We start from the raw sequence: 22,110 nt of genomic DNA on the forward strand, positions 1-22,110 counted from the left end.
ACTCTAAAGCCACAGTTGGTCAAGACACTGTGATATTCATGTGAAGACGGACAAAAAGATCAATCCAATAGGACAGAGTCCAGAAACAGACACACTTAAATGGTCAACTGATTTCCAACAAAGGAACCAAAATAATTCAATGGAGGAAAACACAGTCTTCAACAAATGATGTTGGAACAACTGGATTCTATACAGTTGTTTTATTTCTATACAGAAATAAAAAATGAATGTCTACCATCACCTCACACTACACAGAAATTAACATGAATTGGATCATAAAACTAAAGCATAAGAAACAAAATATTAATGTTTTAGAAGAAAACAAAAGAAATCTTTGTGAGACAAGATTAGGCAAAGCTTTCTTAAACAGAACACACAAAAGCGGTGCCTGGAGGGCTCAGTGCGTAGAGCATGAGACTCTTGACCTCAGGGTTGTGAGTTCAAATCCCATATGGGGCATAAAGATCACTTAAATAAGTTTTTTAAAAAATTAAAAAAAAACACACACAAAAAACACAAACTAGAAAAGTAAAAAATGATAAAATGGACTTCATCAAAATAAGTTTTGCTTTCAATAGACACAATTAAAATAAACAAAGCAATCCACAGACTGGGAGAACATATCTGTCAAATATGTATGACAAAGGGCTTGTATGCAAAATAAAGAGCTGGTACAACTCAGTATTAAAATAACTTCCCAATTTTAAATATGGGCAAAATATTTGGACGAATACTTCAAAAAGCCACACTATAAGATCCTAAACATCAAGAGCCATCGGGGAAAATCAAATTAAGACCACAATGATATATTACTACACATCTGCTAGAGTTAAGTTAAAAAGACAGACATAACAAGTGTCAGTCAAAATGTGTGAATTAAATGTAACTGTCATAGGGGAACTCTCATATGTTGCTACTGGGAATGAAAAACAGCACACCCACTTTGTAAAACACTATCACTGTATATGTTATAAAACTAGTACTGCTATATGTCATCACTCAGCAATGTCATTCCTCGATATTTAACCAAGAGAAATAAAAGTGTATGCCCAAAGACTTGTACATGAATGTTCACAGCAACATTCATAATAGCCCCGAACTAGTAACAACCCATCAAAAGGAAAATGAATAAACAAATAATGTTACATCCATACAATGGAATATTAATCAGCAACAGAAAGGGATCAACTCCTGATATATGCAATCATGGATAAATCTGGGGTGCCTAAGGCTGGGGATCAGAGAAGTCAACTGCAAAGAGATACGGGGAAACTTTTAGGGTAACAGAACTGTTCTATGGTTTTACTGTGATGATGATTACAAAACTTTATACAATTACCAAAAGGCATCAAGCTGTACATTATTTAAATGGGTGAATTTTATTTTATGTATGTTAAACACTAATAAAACTATAAAAACTTTTTAATGGCAGAAAAACACAGAAATAAGAAGTAGAAATTAATGAGGTAGGAAATAGAAAAACAGATGACTCCATAAATCAAATTCCTAGTTTAAAAAAATACTGAACTCTATGCTTAGAATGATTAAAATAGTGAATTTTGTTATATTTTATCACAATAAAAAGAATAAAATCAACAAAGCACTGGCTGAGGAAGAAAGCACATATACAAAAGAAGAAATGGCCCAGGGAAAGTAATCACTGAAATAGAACAAACTGAAAAATAAAAACTATTCTGCAGACCTCTATGCAGACAAATGTGAAAACCAAGATGAACTAAATAATTTCTTATGAAAACACAGATTATCAAAATTAATCCCAATAGAGACAGAGAGCCTTAACAGATTGTTTTCTACAGAATAAACAGAAAATTATTCCAGAAGTTAAGGTTGGTTCAAGATTAAGAAATCCATTAACATACAATATTAATAGTATAAGAGAGGAAAAATTATGGTTTGTCTCTAGAGATGCTGAAAACCTTTGAAAAATTTCAATATCTTGCCTATCATTTCTACTATAGTGCTTGCCAAATGATCTTTTCCTATTTCCATCATTCTTTCTATGTTTATTTGTTGAAATTCTCCTGAAGAGAGCTTTTCCTCTCTCTAAATATTATACATTATATCATTTGGACACATAGAGTTTTATTTTACCCTATGGATTATAACCTTTTATTGTAACTTATTTCTTTGCTCAAATTGTCTCAGATTTGGCCATTGGGTGCTAAAATTAGTGGAGGAATGTGTGATGAGAAAGTACTGTGAGAAAATTTACATAGTCTCAAAGTATTTCCCCATAAGGTAATTAGATAATGCAAAGAGAAAAAAACAGTCATTTTATACTGGAAAAATCTGGCAGACACCACCTTAAAACCAAGCTATCAAACTGAACATCACCAGTAAGGGGACAAATAATATACCTCCTAATATAATGCACTGAGGACACATGACTTTGACTCTGATGTTATTTTTACTAAAAATATATAACCTGAATTTAATCATAAAGAATTTAAGACAAGCTCAAATTGAGGGACAATCTACAAAATAACTGGTCAGCACTCTTCAAGTAAAGGCAATATATGATTCTGGATTGGATCTTGGACCAGAAAAAGGATATCAGAAGGACAATTGGTAAAATTTGAACAAGGTCCATAGGTTTGATAAAGTAATATTTATTTCCTGATTGTATTAATGTTAGTATCTTAGCTTTGATTATTATAATATGGTTACATAAGAGGTCAATCTTTGGAGATCTCAGTGAAGATCATGTGGGAATTCTCTGTATGACTTTTACAATGTTTTGTTAGCTCTGAAATTATTTCAAAATGATGTTTAAAAAATATAATATATGCATATATAACCTAATACTCTGAAGTTCCCTTCTGGCCGACTCTTCTGCCATCTGTGAAGCCCGCAATTTCTCTTCACACTGATCCTTTTCAGATTGCCTCCAGACATCATGTTCCACTTTCATTTTCTCTAAATCCGCTAATCTGTTCTCAAGTTCTAGCCTAAAACAACAGATGATAATTATGTTACAAGAACTACAATGAGGATGATATGACAGCAAAATGTTTTCATTTGCAAGGAGATTGAACACAAAATAAGGTAATTAAGTACTTACTTTTCATCTTGTAGTACCACAAGTTTTTGATAACCTTCTTCCTTGGCAGCTTGTACTTTACGTATTAATTCACGATCCTTTTCTACTAGGAGAGCTTTGTGGTGTTCAACAGCTGACTTGAGAATTTCATTGTCCGACTGTAATCCTAATATTTTTTTAAGGAAAAAGATGTGCTTTTTCAATGTTATTAAGCTGAAAAATCATAATAGCAAGCATCCATAAACTGGTAAGAAAACTAAAAAAGCATAGAGGTTAAGTCTGGATATGTATTCTAAAAGTTCTTTACATTATTGATAAACCTTTTAAGAATGAAATATTAAAACTCAGAGTTAACTACTCTGTCATTATTTTATTTAGCATATATATACAAATGCTTTAATAAAAGACTATATACATATACTCACTTGACTCTTGAGAGCTGGGGACATCAACCCAGGTGATAACCAAAGAGATAAATACTTACTTCACTTCTAAAAGGGTTTTTGTAACCTTAGCCCCACAGACAGTATCATCATAAAGCTGGCTGGAAGTAGAGTGAATAAAATCAAAGAAGCCTTCAAAACTTATCATTCTAGCAGAACTATTAGATTTCCAATAGGAATATAAATTGAAGGGGCGCCTGAGTGGCTCAGTTGGTTAAGTCGGTAACCTTCGGCTCAGGTCATGAACCCAGGGTCCTGGGATCAAGCCCCACATCAGGCTCCCTGCTCAGTGGGGAGGCTGCTTCTCCCGCTCTCTCTGTCTCCCAGCTTGTGCTCTCGCTCTCACTCTCCACCTCAAATAAATAAATAAAATCTTAAAAAAAAAAAAAGAAATATAAATTGGAAACTTTCAAGTTTATCTAATGAATCCCAAATTTTCCTTATATTGATATGGCAAGTATTTTGCAGATGGAATAACTAAAACAAATTCTTATCTAACACAAAATTTAAAAAACGCATAACTAGATCACAAACTCTTTAAGTCCCTCGAAAAGTTACTTCCTAACTCCATAGAAATTCATGAATCAACATCAAGTAGAGATTAATGATGAAAACACTATTCATCATAAGCTCTGTCTGCAACTACAGGGGCCAGTTCAACTAAAGACCAACTTGAGGACAGTTACAGGCCAGAGGTAGCTTAAATACCTTTTAAGAAAAATCAGAAATATAATTCTGAGGAAATTTGATGAGAAGGCCATTCTAAGACTACAATGGAGCTTAAAAATAGGTTCAATAACTAACCTAGTGTCTACACAAAAACAAAAATTGGGCCTGGGATCCACCTATCTTCCTTACATTCTTTAGACTTAAAATGGTCTGGGACTAATAATCACATGATCTAAATAGATTCACAACTATAAACCCAGAAAGTATGAAATCCCATATGTAAAATTTCACTTAATTTATGTAATAATCAAATAACTGACATAAACGTAAGACTGATTTTTTTTTAAAAAGATACATCACAAAATGAACATTCAACATAAAAACAATCTATATGTGCTCTAAGATTAAAATTCAGTTAGGCTGAAAATCTGGAAACAAAAATTCGGTTTGATCTATTTTAATAATGTGTTTGTATGTAAAAAGAATAGTAAAAAGCATGGGAAATCGTATATTACCATCCAGTTCACTTTGAATCTTATTCCTTTCTCTTTCTAGCTCACTCTTAGCTCTTGCTGCCTCCAGTTTGATGTCTGTTATTTCTAGTTTGTTTGAATGCTTAAGTTCTTTTACCTGTTGATAATTAGAAATTGAAATTACTAAAGGTCATTTTCTTGCCATTAACTGCTTACCCAAAAACATCAGTAGAAATGGGAAAACGTTTTGGTAGCAGAGTGCACAGTGTAAGTACCCTCCAAGAGGGAAGGTGCTTCATTGAACAGTATTTGGTACCAAGAAAACAGCCTTTTCCTAACAGAACTATTTCTTTACAAATACCGGGCTGGGGTCATCTGGCTTAATCTTGCCTTTTAAAAGGCTCAACTGCAAGTACCTAAAATCCAATAGTCAATGACGGACGCATCTTCAGAGAAAAAAACCTGAAATCTCCCTTTTAAAAAAGTGCTGGTGACAGAAGCCATTCTAGGTATAAGGAACAGCACATAAAATGTTACAAAGGCATAACATCACACAGTATGCTTGCAAGAAACAATGAGCAATGTGTTAGAGCAGAGGAAGGCATGAAATCTGTAGAGTGGCAGAGAATAAACTTTATATGCCGTACAAAAGGGCTGCGAATCCTGTTAGCTATTGAAGGTGACACAATCAACTTTGTTTCAGAAAATTAACTCTAATTGCAAATTAGGTTTAAGAAACTGAAGGTAACTATGGACTCTGAGAAACAAACTGAGGGCTTCAGAGGGGAGGGGGTGGGGGAATGGGATAGACTGGTGATGGGTAGTAAGGAGGTCACGTATTGCATGGTGCACTGGGTGTTATATGCAACTAATGAATCATAGAACTTTACATCAGAAACCAGGGATGTACTGTACAGTGACTAACATAATATAATAAAAAAAATTTAAAAAAAAACCCTGAAGGAAAGAGGCAAATTAAGAGGCAAAGGATTGACAAAGTGGGCAAGAAGGAAGAATCAATTGAAATTTGGTGTGTGTGTGTGTGTGTGTGTGTGTGTGTGTTATGGATGTGGTGGCAGTGGGAAGAATGAGTATAAAACATATAAATCCAATTTAAAATTTTACTGCCCAAACCTGATTCTTTGAAAGCCCTGAATGAATGGAAATAATTGTCAATATTTTTCATATAATTAACCAATCACATACCAATTTTTAGTTTTCTCTGAGACATCCCTTTTGAAAGTTGAATGATTCTCGTTCATGAGTAGTATTCATTCATTGGATAAATATTTATTGAGTATCTATTATGTGTCCTAGCACGGTTTTAGGAGCTGGGATTACAGAAGCAAACAAGAAAGCTTAATTCCTCCAATTATCTGCGCTATCCTCTAATATGTTCCATATCTTTTCCCTCTGGTAAGGTGCTTCTACAGTTAGTCCTACAGTTAATCCTATAATGAGGATTTAACCAATACAGATATAAAAATTAGATAAACCTGTACTCTGACCTACTAATGCATAAAACTATGAAATCAGAGTAGAAAACCACAAATATACATAAGCCAAATATGTAAAATGTAAGATGGTGGGAACAGGAGGATAGAGGATAATACACTTGAGTGCAATAGAAATCTATAAAAACTGAAGATGGGAGTTAGAAACAAATGAGAAAGAGCTCCTAGAGCCAAAGAGGGGAAGGATGAGAAACAGAAGTGTCTTACCAAAAGAGATTCCATCTATGAAAGGTCTTAAAAACACTGTAAGGAATGATTTTGTCAAAATCCTCACTTAAAAAAAAGAAAAACAGAAAAGCAAGTACTGTGCTGCCTTTGTACTGCTAACCACATTCAGGATGCATGCTTTGCTTCCAAATAAACTTAGAGATTTTTAAATGACAATGAGTACCTTGTGCTGACATCAGCGTTGCAGTTTTAAATGTTTCTGAAAGCAAGTCTCACAGAACAATGTTTACAAGAAAGCAGCTAAGAAATTTTATTTATTTTAACAACTTACATTTTCTGTGGATTGGGCTCTACTACATTATAATTTCATGGACAGACAGAATTTAAACTATAAATGTTTTAAAATTTTGAAAAAATACAACTACAATGAAAATTCAATTTCTATAACAAATGAAATTATAACCTGCTATTATATACTAGCTGTAACAGGTTAAGAACGACATAGCAGTTAATTAACAAACCACACTGTAGCTTCTCTAAATATGAGATGGAAAATTATAGCCATCTTATTTTGCAAAAACTTGATTGATTTCAACAAGAACTATGAAATATATAAAAACCTATTTCTTAATTCATTTCACCCTGAGAAAATATTTTTCAACTAAACTATAATTATTGAAACCGAAAGAACAGTAGACAGGAAGTCAAACAAGTGAAGTCTGACTTTAGGCCTACTTTTATTATTAAACTAGTGGTATATGCTCAACGTATTTGTCCTCGCTGCATTTGAATTTACTCATCTATGCACCAATAGGAGTTTCAGTTTTCCTTTAGTGCCACATTTCTATAATCCTAAAATAATGAATGCGCTTATACTAATAGTAATCGTTAACTTCCTAAAAATGTATTAAAAGGATTTATTAAAAATGAAAAGCTTATATGAATTGTATTACTGAGCTATGACAAACAGTAGCACTTTCTGTAAGTAATCTGAACCAAATCCCAACTAGTCACAATAAACTTCTCTTTCTGACTTTAGATCCCTGGTTCTTCACCTTTTTGTGATCAGGCCTCAATATTCCTAGGAAACTAGAGATCATTTCCTAAACAAAATGTATAATGTTAAAATGTTGCATATAATTTCAAGAGATTCAGTGTCTTCTGAAGCTCCCCTGGGCCAAGGTACCCTGTTTTTCTTTTGTTTCTTTTCACAATGCATTTTCCATTTTGGCCTTCATGTTGCCAATTTGCTTTATGCTTCTGACATAACAGAAGCCAAGTATCCAAAAAGTACTACCTAGTGCTAACTTTAAGAAATGGCAATATTAGCCATTTAACAAGCGTTCAGAATCTATTAAATTACACATACACAAATACACAGACATTCAAGAAAACGATATATGTAAGCAACAAAGATAAATATAGTTGAAAAAATGTATTACTCAAGAAGCTCTTGACACAAATTTCAAAGAGACAGTACTTAAACTCTTATCTTTTTCAAAGGTCTGAGACGGTATGACCGCATTAATGTAGCTCATAAGGATAACTGTGTGGGATGACTTCCTTATACTGCATATTTTATTGGAGTTTTAAAGATCAAACACATCCTGAGGTAACTAGAATTTATCTTATTGAATGTGAAGTATCTTCAAGGCCATTTTTGGTAATATTTTTTAATCCAAGACACTGGGATCACACTGACATAATTCTGTTCAAAAACCTGACAAACATTTACAAATTTGAATAACTTAGACAAATATACCCCAGGTGCTCCTTTGCATTGCAAACAACCATTTGCTAGAGTTGCAAAATATTGATGAAAATTTCAAGTTGCAAAGAAAACTGTGACAATCATGTTTGAAATATCATTTTAAAATTTATCCTCCCGATGAAATCTTTCTATATGCATGATTCCAAATGAAAACTTGGTTTGTCTAAAGCTGAAGGGTGGTTTTTAATATGCCATTTATATGCAAAAAATGCAAGTGTGCCCTTAAAATAAGGTAACTCTTAGCAATACCAGAACTGGAAGAAAGGCATGAGAGAACCTCCTGAATTTACTTCTTTGTATTCTCTATTTCTTTGTATACTCTATCATCATAGGAACTCAATATATCTCTCTCAATATGTATACATTTGAATGTATAAATAATCTACTTAAGTTAATCAGGAAGCAATTATATTATTAATTTATTTTCTAGTAGGATTTATACAATCTTAGGCTGGATGAGTTCCTAGGGATGAGCTAGAACAATGTTTCATTTCATCTATGAGGAAACTTACTTAAAGTTCTACACACACAGTTATTGATACAGTGAGGAACAGAACAGTCAATGTGCTCAAAGTTCCGTGTTCTTTATGTATATCATTTTCTCATTTAAGGACATCACTAGTGCAAAATCATTGCCATTATTTTCATCATAGGCTACTATTTACTGCATTCAGTACCATCTTTAATCTTAGAAAAATCCTGTAAGAGATAGGCATTGTTACCACTTAAAAGTTAAGCAAATCAGAAGTCACACAGGTAATGAGTGAGATAAATGAGTCAGGATCAAAAGACAGATTTATCTGATTCAAAGTCCATGGACTTTTCTATTGTACTTCATCACCTCCACCAAAATGACAGTTTTTAATCTCTAAATACATCTTAGTCTCAACCTATAAGCTAGAATGGAAGACACTTGATTAAAGTATTTCAACAATTAAAAATCTTCTTGCCTAATTTTCACTTATTCTTTCTAGTGTCAGCCATGTCTAATGAATTAAATGATACACTGGCTACAAAGCCACTTTGCAAACTGTAAAGTATAAAAATTCAAACAAAAATTTTAAATGTCACTAGAGACAGAATCTGCAAACATAAAAGAGTATGTGTTTGCCATGGAAAAAAACTGGGTAGACTATCTCCCTACAGTGGCATCTAATACATATAGTATTATGGCTTATGGTCTTTTGGACACAGAAATCACTGCCCTCAAGGCTAGACTCACATTAATAAAGTTTACAAAGATTGGTCTATAAAATCAGAACTGTGAGAAAAAAAACTGTAATAGAAAATAGAACACTTTTAAGTCTGAAGGACCAGTGTGCATTCTCTCCCTACAGACAAAATTACATGGAAAGTCAAATAACAGAAAGTTGTTTGGTGATCATATAGTCAGAACAAATGGAATGAAATGAATTGATAGTTTCATGCCCACCATTTAAAACAGATTGGTGTATTCCTTCCCACAGTAAGAATTATCTCTTCAATGGGACAGAATACTTACATTCTATTGACTAAACACTGCCTAAGTCCTCTCACGTAATTTCTTGGCCAAGGAATTTATGAGGACTACCTTATTCCTTTAGATAAGTTCATTTCTACTAGGCTACAGTAAGTTCCCTCTGGTCTGGGAGCCACTTTGTTTTTCAAGGTAATTTTATGTAACTCTGCTCTGATGGAAAATAATTGATTTCACTGATTCAGAAACCAAACTTATTTCCAAGATCTTGAAGATACCCCCAAGCACTACCATTAATAATAGCTAATATTTGGGTAATTATCTACTAGACCTTATGCAAAGTACTTTATGCATAATATTGCATTTAATTTTGCCATAATCTAGAAGGTAGATATTAGTTTTGTATTATAAAGAAAAACACTATAATTTTCGGAGAGAAAGTAAATTGCTCAAGGTCATATAGCTAGTAAGGAAAAGAAATGGAGTTTGAATCTAGTCTGTCTTGACTCCAGAACTAATATTGTTATTCACTACAGTTTTCTACAAAATACTTTTATCATTGTTATCCTATTTCTGGTTACCAGATTCCTTATATAGACAGCATGTGAGGGGAAAAACTGTAAGTTCCTGAGAAAACTTGGTATATAAAAGATGTGAAAACCATTATATATATTCTTTTAAAAATAACAGGGGCACCTGGGTGGCCGGTTAAGTGGACAGCTCTTGATTTCAACCCAGATCATGATCTTGGGGGTCCTGGGATTGAGCCCTGTGTCGGGCTTCGTGCTCAGCAGGGAGTCTGCTTGAGATTCTCTCTCTCCCTCTGCCCCTCCCTCCTCCTTCTCTCTCTCTCTCTCGCTAAAATAAATAAATTTTTTTAAAAAAAGTAAATAAGATAAAAATAACACAAATGCAGACCACGCTGCTGTTATTAATTTACCCATTTAACAAGTATTTATAGAGTCCCTGATGTGCGTCAGCACTGTTCCAGGAGATGGAGGTAATAAAAGCAATGTCCCCGTTCTTAAAGCTTATATTTGGTTGAAGGAAAACGGGGTGGGAGAGAAGAGGAGAGACAAAAAATAGACAAATATAAATGTATCAAACGCTGTTAAGAGCCATGAAGAAGAATAAAGCAGGTAAAGAAGACAGACAGTAAGGCAGGAAGAGGGAAGATGATATTTCACAAAGTGAAGACAAGGAAGGCCTCTCTGATAATGCAATGTCTGAAAGAGGTAAGAAAGCAAGCTATATGCATCCGAGGGAAGACCACGTCAGCAGGTAAGTGCAAAGGCCCTAGGAGAGAAGTAAGCAAGAGTGAGAAGAAGGCCAGTAAGGCTGGAGCAAAATGAACAGGAGGGAAAATGGACTGTAATGGCTCTGGAAAGACTGAAGAGGCCAGATCATGCAGAGCTGAGGAGGTAGAGAGTTAGGAGGCTACTGTAAAAATTGAACCTAGAGAAATCATGGCTTGGACAAGAGTAGTCACAGTAAAGTTAGTAAAAATTGGTCAGATTCTACATGTACTTGGAAGGCAGAATGATAGGATAAAAAAGATTTCAATATAGAGGAGTAAACAATTTGAATACAAAATTATTGTGTCATTATGCAGTATCAAGCATTCTAAAGAATGAAACAAATGTTAAGATGACTTACTTCACTGGTCAACGTATTTACTTCCCGCTCAGCTTTATGCAATTTACTGATGAGAACAGTATTTTGTTCACTGCTTGATTGTAGTTCTTTTTCCAAGCGTTCAGCCTGTAGTTTAGCTGACTGTTTTTCAGCCTTTTATTAGAAAATATTTTTAAATTTATTCATAATTTTTATAATTATATAAAAGTAAAATAAGCACTATTTTTAAATATATGTATAATCATACTACCCCGAATTATTCAAAACCTCAACAATATTAACATGTACCAAAGCAACAAGAGTTTTCTCAAAGTAACTGGTGGAATTCAAATGAAAGATATTTGCTCCAGGAAATGTGGAACAACAGTCTCTGGACAAACGACATATCAACAGCCACCAACAAAATAAAACACATACACTTCTCTCATGAAAGGGAGTACCTAATGTACTCACTCGATACCTATTTACTCTTATTGTTGACACAATTTGAACAAACATTTCTGGGGATTTCAATGCATAACAGAAATATAAAAGTATATTAGAAAGTAAAGTGTTCATGTGAAGTGGTGAGAACTGAAAATCTAGGCAGATTAAAAAATAAAAACGAGATTTAAAAATTCAAAATCCTCAACTAATCTGGAGCTTCTGGGAACGTGAACAAAAAGAGCTCAATAGCTCTTGAACTTATCATATCATAAAGATTCTTAAGTCTGTAAATTGTCAAGAAAATTTCTGGTTGGTAACACTCATAGTACTCTTTCATTAGAAAGTGAAAACTAAATGCTTTTTAAAAATATTTCTACTCAAAATAGTTGAAATTAAAATGTTTGACATTTAAGAATAAGCTTCACAGTTTTGTAAGATCTCATTTCCTATATATCTTAAATATGATAAGAGTATATTCAACAAATAATTCAGAAAAAAACTATTTTCCTCACATATAAAATGATCCTCTTTGGGCACAATGACAGCCAAAAAAATCAAAGAAAGAAATGCTTCTTTTCATCATTTCATCTGACAAAAGATAAAATTAACTACAGGCTCTTTTGAAAATGTCACAAATGAACCTCCCATCTTTTGTAATCATTCAACTTGTCCTGAAAATCATCACTCTAAATGACCTCAATGAAAAGCTTTGCATTGTGATCATATGCTATATTCAATTGCAATCATCCCACTTATTCTGTCACTATAAATACATTAAGGATGGAAGGGTAGCAACATAATAGGACCATTCCGAACTGCCTCATGTCTAAGGTCCAGTGATACAACTTTAGTTCAGGACACCAGTAAATACTGTCAGAGGCTTCATCCAAAAAATAAAAAGGTGACTTTTACTCTTCAAAACATATCAATGTGCTCCCTGTAGCCAGTTTGTTGGCTAAACAAAAAAAAAAAAAAAAAAAAAAAAAAAAATTTTTTTTATTGGGTTTAACTTAGTCACATGGCCATTTATCACAACTATTCTAACACACACACACACACACACACACACACACACACACTCTCTCTCTCTCTCTCTCTCTGGATTGCTCAAGATAAATCAAAACAATTAAACTGGTATATCTGTTACATGTTAAGCACTAAGAACCAGAAAAAGTAAGCACACCTAAACGAGATAGTTAAGGGATCCAGAATATGCCACAGTGGCATAAAAATTATTTTGAGCTGAAGGCATTTGATAATCAAGAGACGCAGGAAAAGGTTTTTCCCTGAACTCCTCTTAGCTGCCAAAAAGCAGAGCCTCCAAAAAGAATTATAAATCCCCTCCCCTGGGGATTCATAGCCAGGGAAGACTGACTCCTATCAAGGGAGAAATCAGTACCAGGATAAGAAATCACCTACACATTGTCACAAAATGGTCATATCTCCCATCTATTTTCCTAAAGGTCCATTTATCTTTCCTAAAGTCATTTGTGTTCCCATAAGTGCCCTTTCTCCCCTCTTCTTTCCCTATTAAGGTGGTATGTAAGCCCCAAATTCTACCTACCACCTGGAGCCACATTTTTCTATGAACTCCTGTACACATACAGGAATAAATATCTTTTCTCGTTTATCTTTTTTCAGTTTAATTCACAACCTCCAACCTGTGAACCTAGGAGGATGAAGAAAAAGGATTTCCTCTCCAACAATGAAAACCAAGAACTTTCAGAGAAGAATACCTCTAGGAGTACCAGCCTACCTCTGCCAGCTCTTATCTTTCTCTAATGAACTCAGGGAAATATTTCACTAAAGACTTATATACATTATGACCAATTTGAACTGTATCACTCCAGCAAGAAGCTGTCCTAAGATATTTTATATCTTAGTATGGTATTTTTATTTAAACAGGACTTATGATTTTAATATCTTGAATCCCATGTAAGGAAATAACTATCTAGGAAGAAACTGTTCTTTCTGGTTTAGGGGACTTTTAATCCTCAGAAACTCAAATTTTGAAAATGTGGCATATTCTATTTTCTGGCATTTCAAGGGTTAATTCATTTCAACTAGGTGTTTTGACTCCCAAAGACTAAATAATTCCTTTGTAAATGTGGTAGCATAGCTATTGCTTATGAATCAATAGCTTTCTTCTTTACAAGAAGAATATATACTCTTGGGACTCTACAAATGCGTCAGCATTAGATTGGTGAGCATACATTTATGCTCTAAAAATCAAAGGCTTGTCAATTGCACTTTTAAAAAAGCATGCCATGCTCTACCGGGAAGCAATTAAAATCTTACCTCCAGGGATCTGACTGTAGCCTGCATCTCAGCCAACTGCCGCACCTGAGTTCTTTGGACATTTTCTACCTGAGCACCAGAATTCTCTTTTTCAGCCCTTAATTCTGCTACTTCAGCCTCTAAACTTTTTAATTTCTGAGACAAATGGAGTTTCTCTCGAACAAGTTGCTCAATTCGTTTGCTGTCTTTTCCGGGATCAACCTTAAGCTGTTGATTATGAAGTTCTTCTTTATCTTTCTCCAGGCTTGCAATCTAATAATAATTTGAAAGAAAGCATGAAACCTTAAATTACTGAATTTTCAGTCATGATATGCTTTACAAGTCAGTAAATTAAAATTAAAAATTACACAATATAAAAAAGAAGGCGCAGGTGGTGAAATCAAGTACAAAGGAAAAAAACCTAAAATGTCACGTTCTTCATTCTGCACTCAGCATGACTCAAATGTGAGGGCAAGGACCTTGGCCTATTTTCCTTCTATTTCCCCATGTTGTCTAGAACAGGGCTTCATCAGTTGCTGACTAAAATTCAAAATTATAAATACTACTATAAAAACAATTAAAAATGTGTCAAGTATTTTACAATTCATCAGAACATCACAGGGGTTCACCCAAGATCAATATGCTGATTGCTGCTAAGCTTTTCCTCATGTGACAATAATTCTTGGGCTATGTCTATACTAATAAAATTATCTCTTCCAAGTCACTTAATTCACAAAAAAAGCTGCTTGTCTGCGTAAATAACTACAAATGTGACTGATGAAAGAGTTTTTAAATGATAGCTGGGAGTTTATTAAGACCCTAGTTGTACTGATGGCCTCATTCTTACTTCTTAGATTAAAGAAAGAACTAAAAAATCATTACTCCAGGGTATGTGGAAGTCACGGGGGAACTTGATGAGCAGAAACACTAGCAACCTTCTCATTAGTGCCAACCACCACTGCCGGATCCCACAGGCCTCCAAATCAGTGAGTTTCAAACTGCTTCCTAACCTCAGGGGCACCCTGGAGGACCCTCACCTCCAGGAATGAGAGGGCCAAGTTATGGGGGTAAAACTCATCCTTTCTCTTTCCTGATCTCCCCAACCACCACCACATCTTAGCTAACCAGAGCAGCTCCTCTTATTAGACTCTTTTTATATAAGGGGTTTCTTCATATGATTCCACTTAAAGGATTCAGCTTTTGAAGAAAAAAATAAAAAGAAAAGAAAAATGGGAAACAAAACAAAACAAACCAACCCACTGCTCTTAACAACTAGCCAGGATGAGCTTAGAAGGATCACTCTAAGCCAAAAGGACTTTAAGTAATGCTCTGCAACCTAAGCAAAAGTGAGCCAAGAGATGAATGATGGCTCACGTTGCTATAAATGAATCTAAGAAGGGTGAGACCTCCACCCCAGCACAGAATCTGTTTTCCTCATCTGTAAAATGAGGGTTTCGACTGGAAGCCCTCAAAAATCATTTTCAGTTTTAACATGTAGTGATTCCAATTTGGTTTTAGACATGTTGAAATAAAGATGTCATGGGAAATGCAGGAAGAGCTATCTATAGCAGGCAAATATTTTTTCCCAGAAAATAAAATTCATTGTAAAAAGGCAGCTATAAAAGTCAGTGTCAAGCCCAACTAATTAGTGTCTGTCTCCTATTTTCCCTCCCATTCTTCACATGTAAACATTAGCTCCAGGTGTGGTCCCTGACTACCTTTTCCCCCCTCCATATTCTCTTTCCTTTGGCTAGCTGTGTGACTTTCTGCAAGTTACTTTTTCACTTTGGCACCAATTAAAATGAAGGTCTTGGGCTGGATATCTTTAAAATACCATTTAGCTTTTTTTATTTTTACTTTAATGTTTTTTTATTATATTATGTTAGTCACCATACAGTACATCCCTGGTTTCTGATGTAAAGTTCTGTGATTCATTAGTTGCGTATAACACTCAGTGCACCATGCAATACGTGCCCTCCTTACTACCCATCACTGGTCTATCCCATTCCTCCACCCCCCTCCCCTCTGAAGCCCTCAGTTTGTTTCTCATAGTCCATAGTCTCTCATGCTTCATTCCCCCTTCTGATTACCCCCCCTTTCTTTATCCCTTTCTTCCCCTACCGATCATCCTAGTTCTTATGTTCCATAGATGAGAGAAATCATATGATGATCGTCTTTCTCTGCTTGACTTATTTCACTTAGCATTATCTCCTCCAGTGCCATTTAGCTTTTTGCATGAGATAACTCTAACACAGTTTTTGTGCGCTATATTAGAGGTGTGGTGGCTCATCTAGGTCAGGAGCCCATGTGTAACTCAAGTTCAGACGATGGTGTCCTTTACTGAGTACGATGGACCAAGTGCTGAGTGCACCAGACATAAAATTGCATTTACTAACAATCATTTCTCTTGTCCTCTTCATTTTACATATGGGGTCAGACAGCTAATGTTCTTTATCAGCATGCTTCCTATATTATTGCTCTCTCTAGTAGTTTTGAGAGCCATCTGTGTGACAGCTGAAGTGGTAGCTGAAACTATGGTCAGAGCTGGCTAATTAGGATTAGATCCCACATTTGTAACTCCCAAACTAGAGCTCACTATCAAATCACTCCTACAAAATCTGGTGATCACTGCCTTCTAAATTTCTCTATTTGTTTACTCATTCATGTAACAAATATTGACTGAGTACTTATGTACCCAGTACTGTTCTAGGTAGTAAGGATACATTACCGAACCTAGCAGACAAGCAAATAATCACAAAACCTGTGCTACCCAAGAACTTCTATTTAACCACTACTATGACCCTGCTCTCGTCCCAGTCATCAGGACACAGCTCTCGGATGCATCCTCAGCTCTTCCCTCTTCCTCCACTCTCAATCAGATTCACCCGCAATCGTCCTTGATGCCTGTAATTTGTTGTACTCTCAATCCTTACTCTAAATTTCCCAAAGGCTTTGTCTGAATTTCTATTTTATGACATTTATCCAAAATTGCCTGTATTACAGTTACCTCTACATTTACTTTATTCTCTTCTAGAATATAAGCTCATTTGACAGGAAACATGATGTATTAACCAATTTTACTTTTAAAAGATTGTTGAAGTAAAGGAAACAACAGAAACAAGAAACAAATGCAGGACTAGGAATAGTTGTTCTTTATCTTCTGTTCAAAGGATGGTCATACTATTCTAACTCCCCAGACACACAAAAGGAGAAAGTGGTATATGTAATTGCTCCATCCATCTCTGTTTTTATTTTCTTTAGGATGCAGCATAGAGAAATGGTTAAGAGTACAGGCTCTGGAATCAAACAGCCTAAGTTTTTGTCGTTGTTAACAAGCTTTTAATATTTTAAAGATATTTCTCTACTGTCTTTGGGCTTATATTATTTCCAAAAGGAAGTCTGTTGTCATTCTTTGTTCGTCTATAGAAAGTAACTGTTTTCTGCTTACTTTTAAGATTTGAGAGAGAGCGCGCGCGTGCAAGCGCACAAGCAGGAGAGGCAGACAGAGAGGGAGAGAGAATCTCAAGCAGACTCCACCTGAGCGTGGAGGCCAATGTAGGCTCGATCTCATGACCCCTGAGATCACAACCTGAGCCGAAACCGAGAGTCAGACGCTTAACCGACTACGCCACCTAGGTGCCTCTATTTTTTTTAATTAAACTTTACTTTTCGATGATGGTAGGTTCACATGCAATTGTAAAAAAATAATTTAAAGAGTTTCTGTGTACCCTTTGTCCAGTTTCCCCACCTGTAACATCCCTATTTTCTGCAAGACATTGTATAGAACTGGTTTTCATTTCTCTTTAAACACTTCATAGAATTCTCCAGTGACACCATTCTTTTGATGAGTTTTTCAATATGAATTCAGTTTTCTTAATAGTTATACGGCTATCCACATGATTTATTTCATATGGGGTGAGTTACAGTAGTATCTGCCTTTTGATCCATTTCATCTATGACAAGTTTGGGTAGAATTGTTCACTAGATTTCCTTATTACCCTTTTGATGTCTGTTTCATTCCTGATATAGGTAATCTGTGTCTTCCCTCTTTTTTGGCAGTCTTGCTAGAAGGTTTGTCAATTTTATTAATCCTTTCAAAGAACAGCTCTTTGCTTCACTGATTTTCCCTATTGTCTTTCTGTTTTCAATTTCATTGTTTCTGCTCTTATTTCCTCTACTTACTTTGTGTTTATTTTGATCCTCTTTTTCTAGGTTCTTAAGGTGGGAGCTTAGATTACTGATTTGATACTTTTCTTAGCTGCATCCTGAATATTTTAATACGTTTTATTTCCATTCAGGCTACTGAATTAAAAAAATTTTTGATTAATATGTTTTCATTGAAATTTCCTCTTGGACTCATGAATTATTTGAAGTGACTCATTTCATTTCCAACTGTCTGAGGATTTCCCTACTATCTTTCTGATATTAATTTCTAGTTTGATTCTATTGTGGTTAGAGAACTCACTCTGTATAATCTCAATTTTTTTTTTAAAGATTTTATTTATTTGACAGAGATAGAGACAGCCAGCGAGAGAGGGAACACAAGCAGGGGGAGTGGGAGAGGAAGAAGCAGGCTCATAGCAGAGGAGCCTGATGTGGGGCTCGATCCCGTAACGCCGGGATCACGCCCTGAGCCGAAGGCAGACGCTTAACCGCTGTGCCACCCAGGCGCCCCTATCTCAATTTTTATAAATCTGTAAAGGTTTATTTTATGGCCCAGGATATAGCCTGTTTTGGTATATATTCAGTAGCTACTTGGAATAAATAGGTTTAGGTGCTCTTGTTGGGTAGAGTGTTCTATAAATGTCAATTAGATTCTTCTGGTTAATGGTGTTGTTGAGTTCTAGATCCTTCCTGATTTTCTAATTTTTCTATCAATTGTTGAAACAAGTGTGCCAAATCTCCAACAATAATTAAGGATTCATCTATGTCTCTTTTTAGTTCTATCAGTTTTTGCTTCACATACCTTGCAGTTCTGCTTGGTTCATACATATTTAGTATTCCTATCTTCATGATGGACTGACATTTTTTATCATTATATAATCTTCTACCTCTGGTATTTTTCTTTGCTCTGAACACTACTTTATCTGATATTAATACAGCCATTTTGACTTCCTTTAATATTTACAAGACATTATCTTTTTTCTATCCTTTGACTTACTACCTATATTGTTATATTTGAAGTTTCCCATAGACAGCATACAGTTGGGTCTTTCATTTTTAAAATCAGCTCTGCAGGGGTGTCTGGGTGGCTCAGTGGGTTAAGCGTCCAACTCTTGATTTTGGCTCAGGTCATGATCTCATGGTCGTGGGATCAAGCCCTGTGTTGGGGATTCTTTCTTCCTCTCCCTCTGCCCCTCTGCCCACTTGCTCACTCTCTCTCTAAATAAGATCTCTAAAAAACAAATAAATAAAATCAACTCTGTAAATCTCTTTTGTTATATTTATACCACTTACCTTTATTGTCACTATGAACATGTTATGGCTTAAGTTTTTCATTTCTTTTCCTATTTCTTGTTCTAAGTTTGTTTTCTTTTTCCTGCCTTCTTATGGGCTCCTTAAACATTTTTTTAAGATTCCCTTTTGATTTACCTATAATGTTCTGAGTGTATCTCTTTGTACAGCTTTCTTAATTGTTGCTCCAGGCATTATATATACATACCTTATCACAGTCTATTGGGTTCATTTTACTAGTTCAAGTAATAGTTAGAAACTTTGCCTCTCTTTACATCCTTTTGCCCTTGTTTATAATTGTCTTAATTACTTCTACTATATACACTTAAAATCACATAACACAGCATTATGTTTGCTTTAACCATCAAACAAAATTTAGAAAAGTCACTCAGGAAAGGAATATCTATTGTATATACTTGTATATACTCAGAGTTTTGATTACTGTGTTCTTTTAGCCTTCTTGATGTTTTGAGGTTCATTCTTTTTTCTTTCTGTTTAGAGATTTTCCCATAGGCATTCTTTTGAAACTATTGGTAACAGATTGTCTTAGTTTTCCTTATTCTAAGAATGTCTTGATTCAGTCTTCATTCCTGAAGGATGTTTTTGCTGGAAAATTAGGAGCTGATACTTCTTTCCTTTCAGCATTTGATAATGTCATGGCACTTTGTTCTGGCTCTATGGTTTCTGATGAGAAATGTCTTAGAATTGTTTTCCCCCTATAAGTTAAGTATTATACCTCTTACTGCTTTCCAGATCTTTTTCCCTATAGTTTTTATAAGTTTGAATATGATGTTTCTTAGGTAGATTACTTTTGTTTTATTCTATTTTGATATTCACTTAGCTTCTTGAATCTATGTTTGGGTTTTTCAAACCTGGAGAGTTATCAGCCTTTATTTCTTTAAGTACTTTTTCAACACTGCCCTCTCTTATCCTTTCAAACACAAAAATCTTAGATCTTTTGTGATAGTCCACAGGTACCTATGGCTCTCTGTGCTAATTTCTTTATCCATTTTCTGTAGCTTGTTAAGATTGGGTAATTTCTAATGGTCTATCTTCAAGTTCACAGATTCTTTCCTCTATCGCCTCCGTTCTGCTGTTAAGCCCAACAACTGAGGGTTTGTTTTTTGTTTTGTTTTGGGAAGGGGGGGTTTCAATGGCCATCATATTTTTCTAAAATTTCTGATTCTTTGCATTGTCTATTTTTTCCATTTGTTTCATGTTTGTAATTGCATATTAAAACATTTTTACCATGGCTGCTTTGAAATCTTTGTCAGATAATTCTAATAATATCTCTGTCATCTCAGTGTTAGCATCTATTGTCTTTTTTACTCCATGTTCCTGTCAGTAGAAGTCTTCTGGGTGCTTTTAAAGATTTATTCTTTATCACTAGTTTTAACTAATATGAATCTATGTGCCCTTTTGTGTTTTGTGTTTTCTGTGCGTGTCATTGAGAGTTTCAGATCTGTGGATTTATAGTTTTCATGAAATCTAAAAAAGAGTTTTGTGTTTTCTGTGCGTGTCATTGAGAGTTTCAGATCTGTGGATTTATAGTTTTCATGAAATCTAAAAATTTAGCCATTATTTCCTCAAATATTTTTTCTGTTCTTCCCTTCTCATTTTAGAATTGAATTATCTGACGTCCTGCTATGTGTTATAATCATTTTTTTCCTATCCTTTTTCTCTCTATATTCCATCTTGGATCGTTCCTATTGCAAAATCTTCAATTTAGCAATTATTTTCTCTTCTGCAGTGTCTAATCCATTTATAGTGTATTTTCCACTTAGATTGTTGACCCTTGAACAAAGCAGGAGGTAGGGGCACCAACCCCCCTGTTCAGTCAAAAATCCATGTATAATTTTTGCCACCTCCCCCCGAAACTTAACTACCACTAATAGCCTACTGTTGACCAGAAACCTCATCAATGAGACAGTCAACTGACATATTTTGTAAGTCATATGTATATATACTGTATTTTTACAATAAAGCAACCTAGAGAAAAAAAATGTTGAGAAAATTACAAGAATATATTTATAGTATTGTACTTTATTTATCAAAAAGAAAATCTGCTTATAAGTGTATCTGCGGAGTTCCAACCCATGTTGTTCAAGGGTTAGCTGTATTTTTTATCACAAGAATCTTTTCTTAAAACTGTGTTCCATGTGTCTCATTATGTTCAAGGTTTCCTTTAATTTTTTGAGCTTATGGAGTATATTTATATGGTTTAATGACTGTCTACTAATTCTGTAATTTACAGGTCTGTTCCTGTTGATTGTTTCTTCATTATGAAATGAATTCTCCTGCTTCTCTGCATGCCCAGTCACTTTTTAAAAAATAGTCTCTATTCCACTCATGGATTGGGAGAACAAACATTGTTAAAATGTTGATACTACCCATAGCCATCTACAGATTTCATGCAATCCCTATCAAAATACCAACAGCATTTTTCACCAAACTAGAACAAATAATCTTAAAAAATTTATGGAACCACAAAAGATCCTGAATAGCCAAAGCAATCCGGAAAAAAAGAACAAAAAGGAAGAGATCCCAATCCCAGATTTCAAGATATATTACAAAGCTGTAGTAATCAAAATAGTATGGTACTAGCACAAAAAACAGACACACAGATTAAGAGAACAGAATAGACAGCCCAGAAATAAACCAATGATGATATGGTCAATTAATCTTCAACAAAGGAGGAAAGAATATGCAATAAGAAAAAGACAGTCTCTTCAATGAACGGTGTTGGGAAAACTAGAAAGCTAA

At 34.7% G+C, this 22,110-nt stretch overlaps 1 protein-coding gene and 1 long non-coding RNA gene across 3 annotated transcripts in view; one reads left to right on the forward strand and one right to left on the reverse strand.

The window, feature by feature from the left end:
- Positions 1-22,110, reverse strand: part of CEP83 (centrosomal protein 83) — a 124,009-nt gene that overhangs the window by 37,218 nt on the left and 64,681 nt on the right. For both annotated transcript variants that reach the window (XM_040637321.1, XM_040637322.1), the window contains exons 6-10: positions 13,915-14,166; positions 11,212-11,343; positions 4,689-4,803; positions 3,083-3,227; positions 2,820-2,969 (exon numbers count right to left, since the gene is read on the reverse strand). In XM_040637321.1, coding sequence (XP_040493255.1) covers positions 2,820-2,969; positions 3,083-3,227; positions 4,689-4,803; positions 11,212-11,343; positions 13,915-14,166 — 794 coding nt within the window. The remainder of the gene's footprint in view (positions 1-2,819; positions 2,970-3,082; positions 3,228-4,688; positions 4,804-11,211; positions 11,344-13,914; positions 14,167-22,110) is intronic.
- On the forward strand, positions 14,191-21,799 carry LOC121104405. Its single transcript, XR_005836715.1, has 2 exons — positions 14,191-14,879; positions 21,602-21,799. It is a non-coding gene; the product is annotated as an uncharacterized LOC121104405 (long non-coding RNA).

Source organism: Ursus maritimus, unplaced genomic scaffold, assembly GCF_017311325.1.
Source record: "Ursus maritimus isolate PB19 unplaced genomic scaffold, ASM1731132v1 scaffold_21, whole genome shotgun sequence".
NCBI classification, from domain to species: domain Eukaryota; kingdom Metazoa; phylum Chordata; class Mammalia; order Carnivora; family Ursidae; genus Ursus; species Ursus maritimus.